This window comes from Atractosteus spatula, chromosome 6 (assembly GCF_055471065.1).
Source record: "Atractosteus spatula isolate fAtrSpa1 chromosome 6, fAtrSpa1.hap1, whole genome shotgun sequence".
Taxonomy (NCBI): domain Eukaryota; kingdom Metazoa; phylum Chordata; class Actinopteri; order Semionotiformes; family Lepisosteidae; genus Atractosteus; species Atractosteus spatula.
In genome coordinates this window covers 60,823,979-60,850,497 of record NC_142711.1, presented here as the reverse complement: position 1 = coordinate 60,850,497, position 26,519 = coordinate 60,823,979, and the positions used below count along the sequence as shown (strand labels likewise).

Genomic DNA, 26,519 nt, shown 5'->3' with positions numbered 1-26,519 from the left:
TTTAAGTGACAAAACAAAGTTCCTAATGCACTTCCAAGGAACAGTGAAAATGCCAAGGTCCTCCCCAAACTCAAAGGGCTGATTGATTGATTGAAACAGTAAAAAACAATCTGTGTTACACAACCTGATTGATCTTGTAGGTTCAGGCAATCCTATAATAACAGACATACAATTTTATTTATGAGCCCCTTTCAAGAAACAAAACATCACAAGTAGCACACACAGCAGTAAATTACTCGGTGAAATGATGGGTCTTTAAATGACCTTTAAAAATGTCAACAGCCGCAGAGTCTCTAATGGATTGGGCAGTCAATTCCACAGATGTGGAGGTGCACAGAAGACACCCCGTTACCCACAGGCAGTACCGCGCACATGTGATGAGTGCAGGGATTCAATGCCGGTCTCCTGAGGGCTCCCAGATTTCACAGGAAGGCAAATCAAATCTATAACTGGCTCTGTGAACTGAACTCTGAAACACCTGGTCTTTGGCAGAGTGAAAAGCCCTGAATATGCAGATTTCACATTAAGAGATTAATTATGCTCATGCAATAATTCCTTAAATAACCTGGAATTTAACAATTTTACCAAGATACAGTAGCTTTAAAGGAGGGCCATTCTACAGTTCACAAGGACATAGAGAGCTATGTGCTGACGCAGAGTACTTTTAGTTAACATATAATCCACAGACATCTGTACATACGGAAGCTTATTGAATATCTTACAGATAACCGTAATGTAATCTTGTTTCAGTAGCCTACTTCCAATTAAATAAAAGCATTATGAATAATTAAGACCAGACAGAGCAAGAGTCGTAATGGAGCAATATTTCATGCAGGTAAGATCACACCTGTGAAGTACTAACATGCACTTCAAACGACAACACGGTCAGAAATAATAACATTCTAATGTACATTGATAATTTGCTTTCAGCACCAAATATCTCACCAAGGAGCAACATGTCAATGAGCAAAGAGCCCAGCACAGATCCCTGTGGTACACCCTCATAGTTAAAACACCCACAATATACAAAAAAGTATATACTTTATACAAGTATAAAAGTATACTATACACTATATACTCCTGATTGTCAAATAGGAGTCAAACCAGCAAAGGGAAGCAGCAGTGGTCCTAGCTAAATTCCCATATGATCCAGAAAAATGCCATGACCACTTTAATCCAGAACAAGGGGACTTCTAAGTGATCTGGAGTCAGAAACTATCAGGAAATCATTAACTACCTTAACAAGGGCAGCCTTCTCTGTAAGACCTCGTGAAAAGCAAGAAGAGACACTTCCAGTATCCCTTCCGGAACTAAATTAGTGATACTGCTGAAAGGTGAAATAATCACAAGAGCGCAGAAGAACTTTTGATAACCTACCTGGTCAATATCAGATGAACAGTACTTCGAGTAGAATACTGTTATTTAAATTTGAAAAGGGAGCTGCGTCAGCATGCTTAAGCTGCAAAGGAACAGGTAGAGAGACTATTTTCTTTTCCTTTCAGCATGGAATAAACCGTTACCTGTTCCTTTGACTAGAATTATTTGCTTCATCTGAAGAAACACAGATTGTACTAGAGGTATTTAAGTGCTCATAATTTGCAAATTATGGCTTAAACAAGCTTCTCTGACAGGAAAGGGAAAGTTTGGAACAACGTACACTGCACGTATTCAGCTATGTGCTGGGAGTTGCTTGGGTGACACACAGGCAGCTGGGGAATCTGTCTCACTGTTCCTCCAGCCACCATTAATCTCCTATAGCCTCACAGTTTCAACATGCACCCAGGAAACGTCTTTATCGTCTGCGTCTCTACCTTATGTTCATATTGAACAAAAATTATACTGTAATGTCCCAAAATAAAGTAAGCCACTGTGTGAAAAAACTGTGCAAACCAAAAACTACCTGTACTTAAGTTAAGGAAATTATAAAGGAAAGTCAGGGCCATCTACATTTACCATCATTTAATGCTATACATTCTAGAGCAAGGCATTATATTCTTTTTGAATACTCCAGTAGTGTCTAAAGCTACATTAGGCTAATATCCCTTTGCACAAAGGCAGAGATTCTAACAAACCTGAGCCGCATTTCAGCTGTTACGACATCTCTTACACACGTGCTGCCACATGTATGTCAAAAGTGACTTACACATCAACACTCAACAAGTGGTCACGCTACATAACAGAATTCTTTCAGACTCAGAATATATATATTTCACACTTTACTATTTGCAAATCACTTAAGGAAAAAAGTGTTGCACTTTTAAGAATATGGGAGCAGTTCAGAGCTGGCTTCATCGTTACACAGTGTGAACATCAGGATGTACACAAGAAGCGACAGACCTTTTGCTGTGTCTAGACCCAGCTTTCCTGGTTGCTAACTGATCTGGCTCTGGGAAGAAAGTGGCGCATCAGCCTTGACATCATGGCTGGGTACGTTCTAGGCTCCCACATCCTTCTGTGTAGAAAAGCACTTCCTCTTCTCAAAAAAAATCTTTCCTTTAGTGTCCACTGGGGTCCTCTGGCTCATGTTTCACTCTATATTCTGGAGTCCACTGGGCTGATTTTGTCAGTGCCTTTCATGGCTTTTTACACTTTCAACTATATAACCTAACATTTTCTTTGCCTTCTTTTATTTGCATAGTTGACTGCAATGTGAGAGCCGAACACAGCTGACCAAATTTCCTTAATATGATTTTATTATCCATTCTCGGAAAAGTATAATCCCATTTAATATTATCTTATTTTTGCTTATATTTAAGAAATCTACTGATATTTTCTCTCTTTCTTAAGTATCAGAATGTACTTCTAAATTATTCCTCTAACCCAACAAAATACAACCACACTTCCCAATATTACTGTAACAGGGTAATTTTCTGATTTGTAGAAATGGCAAGCAGATTACAGAAATTTAAAATGGATCACAATAATCCCCACACATATATTCGCTTCGGTGTTAGTGTAGCTATAAAGGCAGTTGGACTTCATGGGTAATCCAACATATGGTGTTTTCATTTAAATGTGAGGAAAGTTTTCTCTTTTTGATGTGGTCAACACTGGATCTTGAGAAGCATCGATGTGAGTAATGCGCTGTCTCCAAACTAACTATTAGTAAACTATTATTTGGTAAACGAAAATGATTCAAGGAAAGTTTAAAACAACACTGCACTTCTAAAAGTTTCTTTTTTGCCTCATTCTAGCTAATGCGGTTTAGAGCTGTTTGTGCAGAGATTAAAAACTGTCTCTGTTTTATTTTTTTTGTCATTCCTAAGAACACAAATGAACCTCTTCAGATTTTGAATAAAATCTCAAAATTAAATTAAAAATTAAATTATTTTCAAAAGCTATTTAATGTGACATAAAAACATGAACAAAACTTCACAGTATGTGCTCATAACAACCTCATTTCTTCTGTTTATATTTAAATTATAATGCTGATATAATCAACAATATTTTTATAGTTAATATTTATAAAAAATGGGTTTCATCTTATGACAGGCTACACAACATTGCTACACTACTCTCGTCTGTTCATTTTCCAGAAATTATTTAATTACAGAGAAGATAAAATACATTTTTTCTTTTCAGATACAAAATATTTAGCTGCTTGTCGATCTTGCTTTTGTGCTTTGGAAAGAAAACACCACATTTTCCCCCATATATTCTAATGCCAAACGCACTTTGGGAACAATAACGCCAGACATGTCTTCACTTCTAGAAACTAAATGAGTACAGCAGGAATGAATGAGAACTCCCAGTCTTATTTCACCAGTAATGAAACCTGCAGTGGCTAAAAAACGTACAGATTTAGATTTTAAAGTGCCTCCAGCCTTCCAAAAAAAAAGTGCCAAACTGTATTCTCTTTTCCATGACGGATCAGGTTTCACTGCCTGCTGTGCAATTCCAGACAATACAGATCTTCAGGACTGCTTCAGACAGCTGGCTGATTTCATTGCACACGCACACATTCACACACAAGACCATCCATCACACGAAACGGGAGGGGGGGGGGGGGGAAGAAAATGCACCCCCCCTCAAAGTTTACATACCTAGAGAAGCGGTCATGATGAAGAATGTTTCATAAGGGAAGTTACAGCGCAAAGCTGTGCAAACGTCCACAACTTCGTCAGTAAGTCTCTCCTTCTCCTGCCTTCCGGCACCAATTGAATCAGGCTGGCTCAGAGACTGAGGAAACACTCTGTGCAGGATAAGTGTCTCTTCTCTTTCTCCCTCTCGCTCTCTCTCTCTCTGTGCAATAAACTGTTCCAAGAATTCACCAAACAGGACTAGAAATGGCTGAAGCAACTGAATGAAGTCATTTAGTCGGCGGCAGCAGCTCTTGTTCAGTACAGCCCAAACGGAAAATAATTCCCTGATTGTTCCTGGCTTGTTGTGACACTCACACTGCCTATTCAGAACATGCTAGGATGAATCTTCTGGTTCATTTACATCTGACGTTTTCTTCTCCCCCTTTAACTGGCACGGAGCATTGTCTCCTTGCCTCAATCTGTTTCCTCCAATCAAGAGACACTGTCAAAGGTTAAGGGTCACACTTGGACTTTTTTTGGAACAACTGTGATTTTTTTTAACTGCCCCAGTGACACATGGTCTTAAGGCTTTTTTTTTGTCATCACAGAAAACCTGGAGTCAATCCTAATTTTGATTAATTTCAGTTTCATTTGGTATAGGAAGCTCAGTCTCCTCCTGTTTGTGGGCAAATACTTAAGAAGATTTGGGAGAGTTAAACACTACTTTGAAGCAAACTTTGTAGAGGGGCATCAGAAACTTAACAAGGTTTTGCTTTTTATATGAAATATCCTAATGTCTTTTGCAACGTGTCTGGGTCATTATAAAAAAATAAAATATGAAACAGTTGTACATTTCTACAAAAATACAGCTTAGAAACTAAATATTCTTTCAAGCATTCTCTCAAGTGAATTGTTTTATGTATTTATTGAGGTTTATTAAATAATACAGTATAACTACTTAAGTCTGATGTCTTTCGGGGTTTCATTTAACATTTTATTTTTACAATATCTCTTTCAACCCTCCTTCACGTTATGTAAGGAATCCTTTCAACTTAAAAGACATTTTAAAACATATTTGAAGTGCATTCCAATCATGAAAGTTTTGTGAGCACATTGGAAACACTGGAACTAAAGACAGTATTTCTGTTCATTCAAAATCTTCACATATTTATGTATTAGCTGCATAGCCACCGTTTAAAATGTGCTTTCAGTATCAATGTTTCTATTGTTATAGCAAAGAAAGAAAGTTTTCTTCTGAAAGCCAATAACATTTTTAAAAGGCTTTTAAATACATGTGGAGGTTCAGACACCAGGAAACAAATATAAACATATATTAAATCATTATCATTCCTTGAGTTTGACAACAAACATATATAGTACTTAATAAAATGTTGTTCTTTATTTTTTCAAACGTTTCTTGAGTTTCAACAGAATATACACAAGACAAATTACTGTCTTACCTGAGTGATAATTCATTACATTTTGAGAAAGTGTCAAATATACAATATACATGTACGGATTGTATAAGATAAAAGGGAGGAAATCACAGCCTTGAGTGAACATTTAAACTTTTGCTTATTAATATTAGTTTAAAAAATCAAAAGGAATTGAGTGGTAACCTTATTCAGACCCTATTTCAATTCCATGAACACCTTTGGTTTGCTGGATATTTGCTGTAGTCTAATTTAAATATTTAATTATTTTAATCTAAATGTACTCAAATAATTTCATTGCTGAGTAGGCAGCCACATTCCCACACATTCTTGTTCAACACAATTGACCCTTAAAAGGACTGAACTCATCAGACATATCTGCTTCCTTTTTGCATTGGCTTGTTACAATACCAAGGTAGCTCATTTTAATCCTCTCAAAAGACACCTTTTAGGAAATAACGATGGTTAATGGTGAACTGACTGTGTAAACGTTAACTCTGTGACCTAAGACGACTGCATTTGAATTCTGGAACATTTTCATATCAATGTCAGGAACCAAGCAAGAATGCCACTACTTCATCCAATTAAAATTATCATAAGGAACAGTATGTTCCACTCTTATGCCAATGCTTTGGATTAAATAATATAGGAAAAGTTCAGTGCTTCTTCCCTTTATGTTTGTGCATCTGTCTCTCCTATATTCCACTGTCAAAATTAATTTTCATTCTCTTTAACCCTTTTAACCTGCATCTTTTTTTTCTTCATTTCAAGTCCTTTGGAATGTAGCACCTAATTGGCATGCTAATGCCCACAGAATGTCATTCAATTGGCTCATTCACAACTTGAAACTGTTAGTCATCCAAAGCCTTCAACAAGATTTTATGTGCTAATTTTGTATAAATAAAAGTACAGATTGGAAACCGAGGTTTGTTTTTAAGCACGTGAAACAGGACTAATATGACTTTCAAATAGTAAATTGAGCAGTTCTCACAGTTTCCAAAGCACCTTTGCTGAAGGAATGAATGAGAAGTGACATTAAGCAGTTTAATCCCCACTCTCGCCTACTCAAACCTGTTTTATTGGGCTGTAAAATCTAACCAATCAAAACCTAACTCAAACTGAATTAAGGCTGGCTGTTTTCTGTCCTACCCCAGGAGTCTGGTGAAAAAGTAGGAAGAAAGGCACCTGAAGTCAAAACACTGTTTTTTTATCTTTCTACTTTTCAGTGTGGAATTATCTGCTGCCATGTTCCCACACACAATAAATCAATCCACTTAGCAGTGGAGCAGTGTTTAGGGTTCTGCGCTTATCATTGAAAGACTGTGGGTTCAAAGCCCAGGTGAGACACTGCTGTTGTACCCTTGAGGAAGGTATTTCACCTGAATTGCTCTAGAAAAATACCCAGCTGTATAAACAATTGCAAATTTAAGTCTCTTTGGACAAACTCTTGAAGGGTTAAGATGTCCTCCACTATGAGCCTAAATTTGGGAAATTTACTGTATCCGATTCTGAGATGTTAAGAAACTACATTCTGTTAAGGAGTAATATTACCAAATTTCAAGTAAGTAATTGCAATTTTGCCCTATCGGCCCCTGATTCAATGCAACTGCTCCGACCAAATGCACCCACACTAACAAGTTCGCATTTAAACAAAATTACTCATTAGCAAACAAAACAATAAAATAAAATGGAAATGTGGTCTAAGGAGTTATTTCTCAATTAAATCAGACTTGAACTGAATAACATGAAAATCTCTTTCATGAGGGGCAAAGCCCAGTTTTACACAGTGCCATCAATGGAAAGAATGCTCGCAAGCTCATATTTTTAGAAACACTGTAGGAAATGCACTATATAAATACACTACATAAAACAGGATGCATTCCACACTCTTTTTTCCCTCCTAATTACATCTACAGTTGCAGTGAGTGAAATAAAATCTGGTGGAAACTCCTGCTGCTACAGTATGTGGTTCTTTGTGCCCAGTCCACACTATCATTAAATAACTTTCAGAATTTCCCTGTAGATTGGGATGGATTTTCATTGCTTCTGTAAGATTTTAAAGTTAGTTTTTTTTCCATACTAGAAATAAATGTCTTGCTCAAAATCTTTTCTGCTTTTTAAATCATCTTTTGGAATTCCTTTACTCTAACAGCATAGACTCTGAATGAGAGAGGTGTTAAACAGCATATACTCTGAATGAGAGAGGTGTTAAACAGCATACTCTGGATGCCTAAGGGTTAGCAGGTAGAGATCTCATTATATGGGCAAAGGTTTTGGGATAGCAATTTATTTTGTGTGGGATAAATGTTAAATTCACATTCAACTGCACATTATGGATGGTGCTGTTTACAATACATTTACAAAAACTAAAATGGCTGTCTGTTTTTTTTTACTTTGATATGATGAAATGTCTCTTTCAAATAAGCTCAATAAGCTATATGTTTCACACACACTTAAAATAACACAACCTGTTTCCTTCTGATACAAATGGGTAGGAATTATAATAAAGTACTTTTCAAATTCATTTTTCATGTCATCTAAAGATTCCATTAATCCAATTTAATAAATATCCATTGAAAGCAATGAGGTTCATTTACTCTTAATTTAACACAAACTGCAGAGTGATTAATTTATACCAACCAAAACTAAACACAACTGGTTTCTGAGATAGTCCAAAGATAACGTTCCAGCCTCCAAAACACCAGAAATATTAAAAAACCACACACATAAAATAATTTGAACAAGTCAGAGATATGGGAATTCACCCAGATCTACACAATTCCTGGGATATGTTTCTTCAGCAGAAAGCATGTACACATACTGTATCACAAACCAACTACAAATTCAGCAAATCAGTTTACAGAGCTGCTCAGTGAGGAAACAAAGCACAAAGCTTATTTGCTAAAGTCAGGTTATTCCCCTTCTGGAAATGAATGGGGAAGCTGCAGGAAGCCAGTTAAACAGAAATCTAATAAGGTTTGAGTTTGCAGGAAACTTGTTTACTTCCGAACAATAAAACAACCTCCACAGGGCTAATCCTTGGATATTTTTAGCTTCACTGTTGACAGTCGGGTAGTGGGAGCTTGGTGGGAAATTCTTTTCCATCACATTTTGGGAACACAAAATCTGCACAAAAACGACTTTTGTCTTGATAGAATCCGACCAGACTGCAAAACAATCAATTTCTGTGCAGGATCAATTTCTGTGCTCAGATTTAACTAAGATTAATAAATAACCACAGTTGATGGCATGCAGAACAAAAACATACTTAATTATTTTATAACTTCAGATATATCATGTATTTATTCTAATTATTTTAATTGACCAATTATTAATATTTAATTTACCAATTATTATTTATTTATCAATTATTATTATCTTATATTGAACATACTCATACCTCCTTATACTCTGCATACCATACCAATTTTTACTCAAGTAAATAATTTAGGATAGAATTATAGACAATTGCAAATAAAATGCATAAGGCGCATAGGATAAGGTACCATGTGCAACATATGAAAAGTGTCTTCCACACATGAAAAGTACCAATCAATCTATGAAAAGAAATAAATGGGTATATAATCTGACTTTACAGTAGTTTCTAAAGAATCCGCTTAGAAATCCCAAACATACTGTATCACGCAAACATACTGCACATCTCAGAACACCACATCTCAGATTGCCATTGTTTTTGATATTTATACAAAACATTTTGATTTCTTGTGCATCACCTCACAGAAATCTGGGGTTTGATGCTTTCCATATGGTGCTTCTTTGGCAGAATGCAGAAGCAAGATTTAATGCCACGAGGGTTTTAAAAACTCATCGTTTACTGCTGGGACATGTGGATACCACCTTCTTCTCCTGATAATCTGCCACGTACACTGTATATCTGTCAAATATTACCCTGCCAACTGCACCTTGAGGTGTTGGTGAACTGAACATTATTAATAAAATGGCTTAACCCAAATTACCTTGAGGTTAGGGATGTAATTAAAAGGTTCTAGTAAAAGAGATTTGTTTGCAGTACAATGCAAGACATAGACATAGAACTCTTTTACCTGCAACACATCCTGCAGTCAAATCACAATCATCCATGTCACAACGATATTGGGAATTCTGCGTTTCTTTGAGTTTTTAAAATTCTTCAGAATCTTAAAAATAGTCCCATGATTTAAAATGTCATTCAGACATTCATGGAAAGAAAAGTTCCAACATATTTTGATACGATCAGAAAACCATTTAAGGCTTTATCACCATTAGCTTAGCACAAATACTAATCAGTTTAACAAGCACACTACAGCAGATGTGAACTTAATGTAAAGTAAAGTTTAAAGTTGTAAAGTTAAAAAATGAACAATATTTCTTTTAAGTTTTCAGTGTAGAACTAACCTCTACTTCTTACTTTGCAGCTCACACCCAGACACAGCTCCCCATAGTAACTGTTCTTACTACCATCAATGAATTTCAATAATGCGCATAACCACCCTGGCATATCTCTTCAACATTTTCCTTTTAAGACAGGAAAGATAAGAGAATGAAAAAGGTATTAGGATGAGGTGGTGACAGTGTTTTAGTTCAACTTGAAACATCTGGAAAGTTTCCAAATAACTTATATCTGGAATAAACTGCGCAGGAGGCATGCCAAGTTGGAATGACAAAGTCACGGTATTTAAACAAGCCCCTAGTGTTGTTCTCCTGTGGGAGAAGAGTGATGTTCCCCTCTGTATGCTGTATTAAGACACACTGTTACTGATTTGTTTAAAGCCAGCAGCCATATCACCCTGCAGCTCACAGCTCACAGCTGGCAGCCCACTGAAGCCCAGCAGGCGTGAGCCTGGTCAGTACCTGGATGGGAGACCTCCTGGGAAAAACTAAGGTTGCTACTGGAAGAGGTGTTAGTGGGGCCAGCAGGGGGTGCTCACCCTGCGTTCTATGCAGGTCCCAATGCCCCAGTACAGTGACGGGGACACTATACTGTAAAAAGGCACCGTCCTTCGGATGAGACGTAAAACTGAGGTCCTGACTCTCTGTGGTCATTAAAAATCCCAGTGTGTTTCTCAAAGAGAGTAGGGGTGTAACCCCGGCGTGCTGGCCAAAGTTCCCATTGGTCCTTACCAGTCTTAATGAACATTAGGTTAATTTCAGTAAGGTATTACTGTATGAACACACTGTTATCTCTAAGAGTAGTAACCAGCAGAACAAGTGAGTCTTTGAACAGAAGTGCAAGAGATAAAAAGCAAGAGATACACTGTACACACTGCAAAGGCATCAACTTTCCAGTTCCTGAAAACACGTGCCAGGGACAATAAGCACATACTTTTTAGTTCACGGTTTTTTTTTAATTCGGGGTTCTTACCCTGGCTGCTGAAAGGAGATTTTGAATACGTAAATGCCAATTTTCCCATTCTAAGCCTTTTGGCCACCTCATATGTACAGTAAATACGACAGAAGGGGGGGGAGATTCACCTACCGTGGGAGGGTCTATATGCTTCAAAGTCACTGCTTGCTGGGTTATGCATCCTCATCTCAGTAAATTCTGGAGCATTTCTCACTGCAAGAGAGGAAGAGAAAGCTTGTATTGCATATCTCAATCTCAGCATATTTATGAGCACATATAATCTCAGCATAAGAGTTTTCTGAGACCGTGAATGCAGTGCCTTGCTTTGCTGAAAAAAACAGGGATTTTCCAAATGTTTGGAATTTTTCTTAACTTTACTCCGCTCCCTATTTTTTATACTGTATATCCGTAATATGGGAAGCATTTTCTAGATGCATTTGTGTAGACAAACAGAGAAGGAGGAGTTGAGGGCTTAGCACCATTCACACCAGTCACATCCAAAAACACGTGTAGTTCCAGACATACAGAAATACAATATTACAACACACTCCCACTAACATACAGCATGAGGCCCATCCTGAGAGAATCTGTAACAGGGGATGAGGAGCAATCATTCTGGCTTTCAGCACGATCATTGTGCAAGTGTAAAACAGATTAGCTGGTGCTCAAATTGTTAGAGGAAGAGAAAGTACTGTCCCAGACCATAAGGAATCGTTATAAGAAATGCATTTATTTTTATAACGGGAGATCCTACTTTGTAGCATTGCCTGTCGGGAAGACTATCTAGTCAAGTGTTTTTGGAATTTATTTGAGATCGAGCATATTCTGAAAATTTAGAAAGATCTTAATGTCCTCATAAGTAAAACCCAATTTAAGTAAAACCAGCAGACCAGGATTAAACAGGAATATTGAGATCTCCAGTAAGCTTAAAAATATATGGTTGGGTAAGACTCTCAACCTTAGTTTATTTCTTTTACTATCACAGCTTAACAAAACTAAATATTACACTATTATATGGCTATAGACGCATTCATAAGACCACCCTTACATAAAACAGATTGTGCATTTGCACTTTTTTGAACACATTGTCCAGACAGCCTTTATTTAGGAAGGTATGTTATGCAAGTCATTGAGAACAAATTCTCATTTACCATGACGACCTGGGAGACCGATTTATACAGCGGGGTATTCACTGTGATCATAACAAAAAAAACAAGGCCAGGGACACAATTAAGCTGAACACGATTGAGCTCTGCATTTCAAAGGCAGCAACAGATCTGGCCTTGGAAATGCTCTTAATATCAGTGGGAGAGAATCATCATCTTACCATAAGGTGTTGGAGGAGACACAGGGAAAGCAGGAGTGGGAGGGACTATTTCACTGCCGGTCTCCAGCGAAGACAACAAACTGCTGTCAGCTTCACCATTCACCTCTCTGCGCTGCAGGGCACTGCGCTGTAACGGGCAACATCCAGGGAAACAAGTGAGAAGAAAACACATCAGTCACTTCGAATCCGTGACTGCAGCCCCATTCTGCAGATAAAGAGAGTCACGAGGAGGCTGTGTTTGCACTTGTATATTGGAGTCTCTGCACAAAGGGTGCAGATAATTCTTATCAGCACTGGGGGCTTCACACTCTTTAAACAGCAGCAAGGCTTTTCTGCAATGGCTGTGAAAACAGACCTGCACACCTTGGCGAATGGTGAATGCGAGTCGGTTTAATGGTAAAGATATCATTGGAGTCAATATGAGCAAATAAACTGAGGATACCGTACTTGTTAATGATGCTGTGAATGATTACTAAGGGGTTAAATGGACACAATGGTACAGTATAAATAAAGGACTCTGCCTTTACATGTTGACCAGATTTGTAAAACTAAAAAAAAATCCATTGTATTTTGCCTGCTCCAACATTCTGCTGTACACAGGTTTTTTTCCCCAATATAATGAGCAGTGCCAAATCAAGTTAGTTAAGATACAATTTTCTGAGGATTTTAAATTAAGGTGAGTAATTTGAAACAAAATTAGAACGTAAATGACATAAGCCAATGCTTAATGTTTCATAAGAGTTATCTGAATTAAAGCCAGTTTAATTTTACTTTTTGTTGCATTTCTTCCTCACTTTAGTTTATCACATCTAACATGATTTCAACAAAAAAAAAACATGTATATTAAAATACATAACATGTATATATTTGCATATAAAAGGGTTTCAGCAGCCGTCGAGAAAGAGAGCGTGCACAAATAACAGTGCTACTGCTCTGTGCCAAGAGCCTCATACCTCAGAAGGCTGTGAGCTTGAAGCATAGGCCGGTGAATGTTGAATCTGTTCCATCAGGACCCATCCGGTCCTGCTGAACAGAGAGCTCTCTGTGATGTCACTGCTCTGCCGTGCTCCAAGCACACTCCTTGACCTTTCCAGGCTGGACTCACTGGCTTGCAGGGCTGCAAACGGAAAGGGCTGCATTTATTAGTTTCAAAGGTATGTCAACACGTTGTTCAGGAAATAGAAAAACAGCTGAAGAAAACGTCTCTGGACCACTTCTTTTCCCCTCTGGACATTTTGAAAGTATTAACTAGTTTTCTAGCATTCCTACACGTCTGGGGATGTCCATGAACCAAAGCTGTACAAGGATGTGAGGGGAAATTAATTAAAAAATAAACTAAAGAGTAAAGAGTAACCTTCATGGGGCTGAAAAGTTTATTTCTAGTGTCTGAACATCAAAAGGGTCGGCTTACGCTTGCATTCCAGAATCTACCAGATAAGGTTCTGCCAAAATTCTGCTGCAGAAGATTTTACTACAACAATATTGCCTCAGACTCGAAGAACAACATACAGTCACATTACAATTATAATTACTGAAGTGTTGTAAGTGTTATCATCCATGAGTCATTAATTAAACTGGTTTAATACATTCCAAATTCTACGTTCTTCAGGTTTACATTTCATATAATTAAAGAACAAGTGCTGCATTCTTACTAGCTATTAGAATAAAGGTGAATGAATGATTTATATATAACAGCAAACCTATACATCAATCTGGCAAGAAGTCTGTCTGAACATGTATTATTCTTGGAGAAACAAAGCACAATATTTTGGAAGTACTGGATACTTACAGTATATATATATTGCTTTAGAAAGTGTGCAAATTCACATGCTTAAAGAAACAGTGGCGATGCATGGACTTCTTACTGAAGTATAACTAAAACGTTTGATTGGTATGGAATTTATTAAGACTTTTTCACAAGAAAATAAAAAGTGGATTTTTTGTGCAAGTTCCTATTAGCAGAAACTGCCACATATACTCCCTATCTCGCCTCTTCATTTGCTAATTACAACTGGTCCACTGTCTTATTCTCTCAGGGCACAATTATTGAGCTCATTTTCCTGTTTTCCCTCAGGTTTGTTCTTTACGTTTTAGTGCAGTTAAGGTCCCGTGACTGGTGACACCAGCCCATCAGTTTCAGAAACCTGCAGTTGTTTGAAACAGCAAGAGGGACTGGCCACAGCAGTGTACTATACTGTATATCCCCATGCGTAACGAATGGCACTGAAGAACTCTCTGTAAATACAGTCTATGCAGCTAGGAAGAAAACCAACCTCTTACATTACCACAGCTACAGTATTTTAGGAGGTAAAATTAATGTTAAAAAAACCACACAGACCACAATCAGGAAATACAGAATAAACAGCAGCTCTGTAAACAAAAGTCAGAAGGCTGACAGAGTGAATGTCTTTCTCTTGATTATGAAAATCAAGCCCATCCCTTCCTAACTATTCAAAACCACTTCCTTTTTCAATTCATTAGTATCATTTAATCTGCATCTATTCATTTAGGTTGTTTAGGTTTTAAGAAAAGAAACAAGTGTAGGTTTTCGTAAATCTCTCCATGTCAGGAGACACTCCGGAGATATCTTTGGGATGCTGATATGGTCGATGGGTTAGGGTAGAGGTCTGCGGTGTGGGCAGGAGCTGAAACTCAAAAAAATAGTTGTTCCGAGACGAACACTAACAACTCCTGTAATTGACACAAAACTGTGCAGCTAAATTCAAAGAGTAATGGAAAATAATGTGTACCACATACAATAAAATGGCAAAGGATGTGATTTCATCGATTTGGGCTATTTTGCAAAAACTATAATAAAGGTCCAATATAAAACCATTCTCCAAAGCCAAAGTGCAGCTGTGACAGTTTACAAGGGGAGATATTTTAGAGGGTTAATGCATTTTAGCATAATCTAGTTTTATATGGATTCTTACCTATATTTTAATAATACTGTCCAGATGTCCTTATAATTCTAATTGCCTGTGTTACTATATTGCATAACTGAGTGCTTTGGGGTTTAGAAATTCCTTAGTTTCCTTTGTGCCTGTAAAACATCCCTCATTAACAGTGCTGTTGGTATAACGACCCTATCTGAACAGAGAAAAATGCAATCTCATGCAGCTGTGGAATGCTAGAAACTGCTAATGAATACAACTGATTATGAAGATGCTATGTGGTTTGAGTTCATCTGTTCTACATTAGTCACACAGCTCTTGGTTAAAAGGCAAACAATTTTTAAAGTGTTGCTTCTTCAAATTGAGAAAATAGCTGAACTTAGGTACAAAGGACCTATACTGTATATCTGGAAACCAGGGAAATTAATGACATTAAGGAGTTTCTGCAATGAAATAAATCTAGTTTTCATTTAACTGATAAAAGAGGCATACATCTTTAATGGTAAATACATAACTGTATATTATTATAATTGTAAGTATAACTTGTTTACTTCTTCACTCAATATGATCACTTTACCTCTCTTGCTATTAACATACATTTCATTTCATCATTAGTTTCAATTCTTCTCTCAGCAACACAAGTCGTTCTTCTGTGTCTTGGAGACCTCTCCAGCTTAAAAAACAAGTTTTCAGTTTCGCTGGAAAAAAGCTTGGACTTAAACCAAGAAACAACCTGGAAGTCTGTGAGAAAGGAGTGATAGCCCAGTTTGTCAATACATGTCTGGAAACTGGCTCAATTAATTTGCTTCAAATTATATACTCCATCACACACAGATCAGAAATGATCTAGCTGCTCATTCAGACTTCATGGAGTGCTTCAGGCGTTTCTCAAAACAGAAACAAATGTAATCTAAAATTAAACAACTAATGAACAATATCCAGTCTCTGTACATGCCACCCTAACCCGTATTTCTCTTTTAATATACTTAGAATTGAGAGGAACTGGGACAAGAACCTTTAATAATAATAAAACATTGCACTGGCATTTTTTAATAATGTATTTTTTTATATAGCATGGCCAGAGGCAAACGTTAGGATAACTTTAAGTAATAAAAAGATGTAAGCATTATGTAGAAATCCATGTCATACAAAGCCTTACAATAAACATTCTCAGACTTCAGAAGTATTAAACACATGTTCTAGGAACAAGAGCAGTGCGTGGTCTGTCAGACAGACTCCTGCCATATGTGCAGCTGTGACAAAGCTAACAGCTGCCCCTTCCCAGAAACTGCAAGCCCAGGATTTACATTGGAAGTGCGGAATCTTTCATTTTAGAGAAGTATGGCATTCTAGGTTAGCAAACCAAGCTAAAAAAAACAAATGTGTTCAGTGCAATAATACATTTACGCAACAATATCGTTATAATGTTTGTATGCTTTCATGACGTATGCTAACCACACTGTTTCTAGGGCGATGTTCACTATTTCATTCCTGTCATTTCTTTCTAATGTTACACTTACCCTGATAGCCACTTCAGGCAAATAAACAGTGATAGATCCACACAGAGGAAAAAGTTACTGTTACACATAATTTAACAAGATAATTCTTATATTGGCATGGGCATGGCTTTTTTTGGACAAGCAGCAAAGTAACTGCTTAAAATGTTATTTCTAGCCTGAGTAAAATATGTGTGTGTGAAAACTGTAAATATGTACACTATCTGTACACTGTGAATCTTGATTTAAACCCCTCAGGTTTTTTTTATTGGAAGATGTGTGTGTTTCTAATATTTGATGCTTGCTGCAACAATGGCACTAACCACAAATTGTGTATTGTGTAACGGTTCTGGTGGTTTCTGCCCTTGCCACTCCAGCCCTGCTAGTTCATCCCTCACTGACCGGGCTCGAACCCGGGTCTCCGGCGTCACACAGCAGGGAACTTGCCGGCTGAGCTAAACGAGACCTCCCCCAGCCCGGGCGGCTGAGATCCCCGTTATACGCAGGGGCGCATTCGTTACAATTGGAATAGCAGGACAATATATTAAATCTATTAAAATACCAATTACATTTGAGATAATGAGATAACTATCTAATAGGCTTTGTGGGTCACCCTTAAACCATCAAGAGCTAAACATCTGCAACAATATCATTTCAACCTCTGAAGGAAATCATTCACCCATTCAAGCAGTTTAGAGGCCGTTTGAAACGAAAACCCCAACATCCTGTTGCTCTCCAAGACTACAGCTGGCTACAGTGAGACACTATTAAAAAGCCTTACAGTTTCTGACAATTATACAGCTATATCCAATAGAAAACTGTACCCATCTTTAATGTAAAGAAATAGTTTAACAGCTCTAGGCAATACCACATTTTCAAAAATGTCCGATGGTGGTATTATTCACACTCAAAGACTGTGAAGTTTTGAAAAAAATGGATCATTATACTCTGTAGTAAATAAATATATTGTTTCTTTCTACAACTCAATAAAATTAAAATCCGAAGGATTTCTTACACGTCTGCTAAAGTATATCCAGTATACTGTATATAGTATGTGCGCACTTTATAATAACACATTTAATTTTGATTATGAAAGGTACTGTAGCAAGGCTGTCCTGTTTTAAATAAGTAGCTTGGCTGCAGGATTTTGTTTTGCTGTCAAGTTCACCTGGTCCTGGTACATTCGATTTCTGGAGTCCACGTGCCGTCAGAGGTATGTAAGTCATGCTCTGACAAGCTGTGTTTCAGTGCTCAACCAAAACAGAATCGACATCTGTCTGCAAGACAGAGCACAAACCACGAGCAGAGGCACATTTCAGGGAGCCTTGCTGAGCAACTCAAACTGTGGTCTTAAAATGATCTTCCCCATCTTCGGCAAACTGCAGTCAGACAAAAGGATAAGACTTTACAAAGGCAATGCCTATCCTTTATCGGGAGCACATTACGAAATGATGAGATGCTTGAAGATGATGAGCTTGTGTACACAGAGAGCAGGTCAGTGTATTACCTTCAAAAACCTTGAAGAAAAACGGATACAACGTTTTAGCAAGGCCTCCGTTTAAGAGAATGACGGAAAAAAAACAGTTCTGGAAAAAATGCGTGGATGTTAAGACAGAATATTATATTTAGAGATTAAGTATGAAGTTGTTTGTTATCCCCAGAGCTGATGTACAGTATGATCCAATATTAATAAACAAGTATAAAGGGAAAATTAATGTAAGTCCATCCATCCATCTAACTTCTCTGTCCCATACAGGGTCACGGGGGAGCTGGAGCCTATCCCAGCATGCAACAGGCACAAGGTGGAATACACCCTGGACAGCCAGTCCATCACAGGGCACACACACACACACACACACACACACACCAGGGCCAATTTTCCCAAAAGCCTAGCACGGTATGTACTGTATAATAAATAATGATAGAAATAAAAAATAAAATGTAATATGAAAATGGCACAGGAATCTCTTAATATTTCTGCAGAAAACCACACTGACTTCAAAATGCTAAAGAAATTTCATCTTGTGGTTGAAGTTCCTCTTATGTGAAACACCACACACGTCAATTAGAATCTGTAATTGGACACATGAATCATCTCTATGGTTAGGTACCAGAGTGAAATCATTCCTATATTTAACATTAAGTTGCAAAATGTAAAGTCAGTGTACTATGATGAATTGTCCACATACCGCACCAACATGTATTGCTTGGTTTATACAGTATTATGATAACAACTTCAACCATAGCTTTTAAAGTTCCTGTTGTGTAAAAAGTAGTGCAGTCCCTTTCTCCAACTTTATCAAATGAAAACCAACAAAATGTATCATAACATGCAGCTCACACTTGATATTGAGTTGTCTATTATTGTTGTTCAATTAATAATTAAATGTCTCCCAGCAGCAAAATAAACTGAAACAGTCAGTACAAGTGTATATTTCTGAACTGTGGAAAAACATTTGTCAATGACAACCATGGTACCTTCTTTTTCCTCTTTGTACCAGAATTTCTCACTATTTTTACTCTTCAATATCTCTTTCTTTGTATTGAAGGGAAAACAACCTAATTTCAAACCTGAAAGAGGAAACATTTACATTTCTCATAAAACAAAGCCAAGGTGCTTAAGAAATGTATATCAACTGTTCCAATCTTCAGGGTTATAATTTATGTCAGACTTTGTCATGAGAACATAGTAAGAAAGGCTACCGATGGAAAAAAAACATTTGATCCTTCCAGGTAATTTGGTGCTATCGTTCATAGTTAATTGAACCATGGATCCAATCCAACCATTTCTTGAAAGAAACCAGGGTATATACTGTACTTCAATCATGCAGCTGGCTAACTTTTGTGTATTAAATGCACTTCCACATAGTTTTCACTTGATAATGTGTAACTGTACACGATACTGTTAATATAATATTTCTTCTGCCCTGTCTAATCTGAAACTAAAGACTTTTACAAAGATGCAGAAGTATCAACATCCCCTTTCTAACTCGATCTAATTCACTTGGAATCAGACGTGGGATTACAGTGTATATTGAATTGTGATACTGAAATATCATTCAAGTGATTGCACATTGAATTTGCTCTTATTTATCAAGGTAAGACCTGCAGGACACATCTCTATCAATGGCCATCCATTTACACAGTCTTCTTAGCCTGTGAAAGGTGTGAGTTTTGAAGTGGTTGAGAGGAATGATCAGGTGACTTCTTTAAGTGAGCTGGATGGATGTCAGCTGGCAGAGATGTGTTTGGCAGATCCCACTTGGCTCAGTCACATTTTTGTTCGATTCATGTAAATAAAAAGCCTTAATAAAGGATAATGATGGAAGTCAAAGCTCAACTCAGCCAAGAATCAGCTCCAATAGATCGTCACAATGTGTGTGGGAGTGCACGCCTGCAGGACATTCTTGGATCATTCTAAATGAAATCCCAGCATAACATTAGAACACAGAACTGAAAACCCTTCACTGCTGCGCCTCTAAAAGTAAAGCATGTTGCCTTCACCACAATGTATTTCAGAACAGTGAACTGAGCATTAGCCAGGTGGAAGAGCACAGTTGTGTTTTTCTGTATGCTCCATAAGGCGATTCTACAGTACAAATTCTAGCTGTTGGCTGCAGGGTAAATTTGTTCCTGACGTGGAAATTCCAGAAACGGCACCGTTCACAACAACAGGAGGTAATTTGTTTTTCCCTTGTAGAACTATGTACAGTTGGCAGCCAAGACGAGACTTGTCCTGTGACTAATTATGCTCTTTTATTGACAATTAATTATTCCGGGGTAAGAAGAAGAGGGACCGTGCCTCGCAAAATTGTTACAACGGGATTTTTTGCGACTACATAAATACGGCCAGGTAAACACAAATAATTTTATATAGTACATTCCCCATGTCATGCCTGTTAAACAAAAAAAGATCTTGTTAGTTTTTCCAGTTAAAACAAATGTTTTGCACTACTCAGGTCATGGGTTCACAACAAATGGTATTCCAAATCTCTTATCACATCCAAACGCACAAATCCTCCAGTGCTGTTAATGAAGACTTATTAGCACTTATACTCCATTCAGCCTTCAACAGCCTTTAACCCTATCAGCTAAGCAAGAGGTCAAAAGGCTGTGGTAACCAAGGAATCAGTGGAATGCACAGCAGCCCCCTCTTCATCTTTCTTTATGTTGGCATGACAGGAGACAACATGAAGCTTCCATATAACTTGCACAAAACGTTTTGTTTTGCATCCAAGACTTACGTTTATTTAAACTTGTCTACAGTCCACAGCATATTTTCCTGTAAGTTCTCCCCTGCCTATAAACACTCCTTTTGAAAATTACGGTATTTTAAATCTTTCCAAACACAGGCACGGGATTAAATACAAACCCTATTTCTCGGGACAACGGTAATTTCTGCTGTTTAATTCCAATTGAGCTCTCAAAATCAGAAATGAATCCCTTAAATGGATAATTATTAAGCAATCATCTCTTTAAATTCCATACTACTTCTAAAATATCTCCCAAGAATGAAGAACAGCTTACATATGGTCATTCTACACTTAATGAGTTGGAAGATTAAGTCCAAATTTTGACCCACCCACAGAGAATAATTGAAAATTACAAGCCAGTGATTGTCTGTCATTGAGTATAAACAAAACCCTTGACAGAAAAGCCCAACCTCAAGCACTCAGTTTTTAATTTGTACCTGGTATGTGAGCCAAAGTTTTCATTTAACCCAGGAGATCGTCTTTAATTAAAAAAATAAACAAAAGCAGACTCTACCTTTAAGCACTAAATACCAGGAAGTACAGACTTTAAAATAACAAACCAGGTGCAAATGTTACGACATCCATGATTTAACGCACGGCAGGTTTTATACTATACATATTTGGTGAAGAATATACCGTACTGTGACATAATAAGTTTATTTTTCATTACTAATGTATTTGGGTGACAATTCTAACAAAAAGCAACTTACATTTGCACCCGTTAATCCAGCTGGGTATTTTACAAGAAGTAATGCGGTCGAAATAGGTTGTGCAAGAGTACAGCATTGTGTTTCTTGGGATTGAACCCACAATCTTACTGCAGGAAGTCCAGAATCAGAACTGCTGCACTAGACTGCTGACCATAAGCACACAGAACGTGAAACACTCCAGTTGCACAGAGTTCAGATTGTTACCTTCCAGCAATGAGCAATCACGAGTCTAAGTGTCTATCCTTCTGTGCCGCCTTTCTTTTATAATCCAGAAATACAGTAATCCTTTGCACTGGATTTTAAGAATTTCACACCATATTTAAGTTTATTTCAAATGGTAAAAATATTTGACAGAAACAATTTGCCCAAATAATTTGCTTAAATTTGAAAAAAAAAATATTTCTTACAAAACTATCTTGGTTCACTCTATAGCAATATAAGGTGGACAAAACTGAGACTGAGCAATTAACTATAAAACCTGAAAACCTATAACCATACTGGATATATGAAAATATGATCATAATTTGGGCTAAAAACAGCAGATTTAGATATATTAAAATTAGCAATATTAGATAAGCGTAAAGCTGTAATCAAATGCAAAGCATTTTAGGGGTTTTCATGCTCATAATCAGATGAAAATCTAGCAACCAATAAGGCACATTTTTCATCAATCCACAGGGAACCCTTACAAAATTATGAGTTAGATATCAATTAGAATGAAGAGATTAATTGTGAATTGAATCAAGAGAGGAAATTAGACAAGAAACCCCTTTCTCTCATTGTCTTATGCGTCATCTACACAGGTGAAGATACCAGATGCCTACAGTTCATCTTTCTGTATTGCTGACTCCATAGTACAATCACGTACAATAAACAACTGATCCTGTTAATGCTCCTTCACAGCCGACTAAGCAGCCCATTCACAGCCCTCAGTTTATTCACACTGTAAGCAGTTCAGGAGCTGGCCTCCAGAGCAGGGATGAGTTTTGTACACTGACATTCTCTTGAACAGAGGACCTCACCCAAAATAACTCCAGAAAAGTCAGCTGTATAAATTGGAACAAATCTATGTAATAGACTGAAGAAGTTCCAGTAGGGAGCTGCGTCAGTACGCTTAGGGTGCAAAGGAACAGGTAAAGGATTACTCCATGCTGAAAAGAAAAGAGACACAAGGTATCGACTGTGGAGCCTTCTTCAGGTGACAGGCTGTGTCTCTTCTTTTCAGCATGGAATAAGCCTTTGCCTGTTCCTATGTGATCGGTACTTAGAAGTTGCTTTGGGTGAAAGCATCAACTAAATAAAGTTTTACCCTGAGAAGACTGAGTTGTCTACAGTATCCACTGTAAGTGTTTGCTATAATGAAGCCATTGACCTTTATCAAGGTCATAATAACACATATTGCAATTCCTTTAGTTTTTTTAGCCAAAATCTCTGAAACAAATAACAGCCATGTTTTAACAAGTGATTAGACGCAAAGCACTCTGTGAGTCATTTTAGTGAAATTACAGGCATTTCATACTTCATACAGTCCAGGTTACAAAAGAACAACATGGATAACAGCAGATGGCAATTTACTTGTCAAAAAGCCAGCTTTATTTATTCAGATGATTGAGGAGTGTTGTAATTTGCTCCTGTCATTAAGGAGCTAGAAAAACATGCATTTTAATGTATTAGAAAGTATAACTTTTTAAATAAATGCAGTTCTGTCTAAGTGGTACACCAACACTGGAAATAAGATATTATATCAAAGATTTACATAACAGATTTGGCCACTGCATTTTTAGAATTTTATCTAAACAAAAACCTTGATAAAAATTTACCCTGTGACCCTGTCACTGGCTTCAAAAGCATTCCCTGCCTGTTACGCAACAAAGCCCCCTATCAATCCATTTTGTGAAAAGAAAATGATAACACCTTCAGGGGAAATATTATACCACAAAATAAGAAAATAGTTAATTGTTCTCCTGATACAGTCCCAGTCTCTGTACCTTTTCTTCAAACACAGATATTACAATGAAAGCGAGCAAAAGAACTGTTTCATACGCGCAGAAAACTCACAAATAAAAAAAAAGTTTCTAAACAGAATGGTTTAGTCAAAAACTGGACAGAAATCAACAGACATGTTGCTAAATATTTTTTTTCTACCCCTTTCAAACATAATCACTCAAGTTCACCATTATGACCTAGGGATATGCAAACATTCCTCCAAAATGTAATTTATCACAGCCAATAGCAATTTTTTACCATCACTTCTAATCTTCTGTAGGCATCGTAAGAGAGACAGCACCACAGTCTCCCATCTATTTCACAAGACCAAGAACAGGAAGCACTTCCGTACACAAAGGATTATGGGAGTATGGCGCAAGCTACCCAGCCATGCTGTCAAAGCAGTACCCTGCCCTGTTTCAAGAAACAGCTAGATGAGACTCTTGGATTGATTAACTACTAACAACCAAGCAAGCTAGATTGGCGGAACTGTCTCTTAAAGTGTGTAACTTTAATTATGTTCAAAATCACAGGGGCTTATCTTTCCGGGGTTCGCTGGGGTCACCCAGGCCAACTCAAGCCTACCCAGATCTAAGAAAGCTAGGCCGACAATGTGTTTCCACTTTGAGAATCCTTTATCCTACAGGTAAATAAAATCTCCACCTCCTCTCTGAACAGGTACCTTCATACGAGCCAAAAATCTGAGACTCTGAAAAAGAGTGAAGTTGGTGGCTCTCTCAGACAGGTTCATTCGCTTTCCTTTTGAAGGCCACTGTTCTAACACATTCTCTTAAAAAGTGTTTGTAGATCTGCACTTGGTTTTGAGTGTGAAGACTGAGGAGAAGAGAAAAGAAGGGTTTCCATGGAAGAATTGGGGAAAAAAAACAAAAACTGTTTTCCTGTAATCCATCACCTGCTAGCTAGGATGTGATGTACGACAATGGAGACATCACATGAAAGACAAGGACTGTGGAGCAGTTCACGAAGTTTCAAAACATTTACAAACAGTTTTCTGTCCTGGCACAATGGCCTACACTGCCAGACCATCATGCTGCCGCAGAAAAAAAAAACGTTTGCAACAATGTGATGAAGGTGAAATACCTCCCATGGCTGTCCTTACAGAGAAGGACTCAAACATGCTGAAAACCTCACATGAAGAGGGGAATGAACAGAATAAACTTTAACCTTTTAAAGCTTTAATTATCCTAACAAGTGCCGTTTCCCCATCAAACTTCTAAGGTTGCTGCAGGAAGAGGTGTTAGTGGGGCCAGCAGGGGGCGCTCACCCTGCGGTCTATGCGGGTCCAAATGTGCCAGTATAGTGACAGGGACACTATAGTGTAAAAAGGCGCCGTCCTTCAGATGAGACGTAAAACCGAGGTCCTCACTCTCTGTGGTCATTAAAAATCCCAGGGCTTTTCTCAAAGAGTAGGGGTGTAACCCCAGCGTCCTGGCCAAATTTCCCATTGGCCCTTATCAATCATGGCCTCCTAATAATCCCCATCTTCAGTACTCTGTTTTCCTCCCCACTAATAGCTGATGTGTGGTGAGAGTACTGACGCACTATGGCTGCCATCGCATCATCCAGGTGGGGCTGTACACTGGTGGTGGTGGAGGGGATCCCCATTACCTGTAAAGCGATTTGAGTGGAGTGTCCAGAAAAGCGCTATAGAAGTGTAAGCATTTATTATTATTACTACTATTCATTACCAACAATTCACTGATTTCTTCAAACCATATCTGAATCATAAACTACATCATAAAAAGGGAAGGATTTTTAGTAGATTTTCAAAAATCTGAATCACAACCATGTATACCATCAAGAATGTGTCAAATTCCTTACCACTTACTGTATGCATTAATTACTGTATAAAACGTGTAAAGTTTAAAACTAAGAAGCTTTGCACATTCTTAAACATTAGATAATGGCCCTTTTGCCTTGATCAATAGCTACAAAATTGCCAATCAGTTTTCTTTCTTAGCACCTCAACAAATGTTGGTTTAAATTATTTTGTGAAAAAGTAAAACACTTTTTTTTATTTTAAAACCCCAAGGGCTATTGGGGTAGTAGCCATTGAAAGCTTAACGAGTGAAATGTGCTTATTAATATTATTCTTGGGATGATTCCTGAGGTTAATGATGCACAGTCATTTTTGCTTTTAAACGACTTTTCGCAGTATTTATTTCTAAATGTATATGTACATTGGTCAAAGCCCTAAATAAACAATCTCAACTTCACTCCTAATTACAAACTAAATAGAAAGTGCAACTAGAACATCTTAACTCTTGTTGTCCACCAGACATGCAGAAAAATAATATTTTTTTAAAAAAAGCAGACTCTCAGTGAATGAACACAGCTGGTTATGGTTCATCAAACAGAAACACAAAATGGCGAGAGAATGGCCTACACTCCATTTCCATGAGGCAGGAAGTACAAATTCACAGAAAATAAAGCAGGCTGTCAGTGGTCAAACACTGGTGGTTAAAAGTTCTTGAGTGCCAAACTTCTAAGGTAAATTAAAAGGTGGACAGTTTCAGTTGACAGTGTAAACAGGGAAATACAGCTCTGTGTGAGGGACACCTCAAACGGAAGTGTTGTTGATCCCCACTCCGGGGAAATCTGACAAGAAAGTGGATTCAGGCTATATTGGCACAGCTGCCTACCATTTCATGCTAGCCTAAAAAAAACCTGAGAAGAGACAGGTCAAATCGTGTGTACTGAGCTTCTTGCTAGCTGAACCACAGTCCAAACAGCTTTCAGGCTGTTCTTGTTCATTTTCCTCAACACCGAAGAAAGAAGAGCAACACAAAAGAGCCACAAGGTTTAAGGGCGAGACCTTGAACAGGATTAAAAATCCCCAAACCCACATAAATACACCCCTAATACATCTCATTTTGACGCCTGCTGTTCCTTTCGGTTATTTTCGTTAAAATTATTATGAGCATTGTACCTGTAACTATTCATGTTGTCTGAAATGAAATTCAACAAATTTACAAAAATTAAAAAAAAGAATGTCTTTAATAATGAAAAAAATTCTATAGTATGTGCAATTTT

General features: G+C 37.5%; 1 protein-coding gene across 2 annotated transcripts in view; it reads right to left on the bottom strand.

The window, feature by feature from the left end:
• LOC148833135 (tensin-3) overlaps positions 1-26,519 on the bottom strand; it is an 84,215-nt gene that overhangs the window by 27,048 nt on the left and 30,648 nt on the right. For both annotated transcript variants that reach the window (XM_088918210.1, XM_088918209.1), the window contains exons 14-16: positions 13,080-13,243; positions 12,127-12,253; positions 10,932-11,012 (exon numbers count right to left, since the gene is read on the bottom strand). In XM_088918210.1, the coding sequence (XP_088774336.1) occupies positions 10,932-11,012; positions 12,127-12,253; positions 13,080-13,243 (372 nt within the window). The remainder of the gene's footprint in view (positions 1-10,931; positions 11,013-12,126; positions 12,254-13,079; positions 13,244-26,519) is intronic.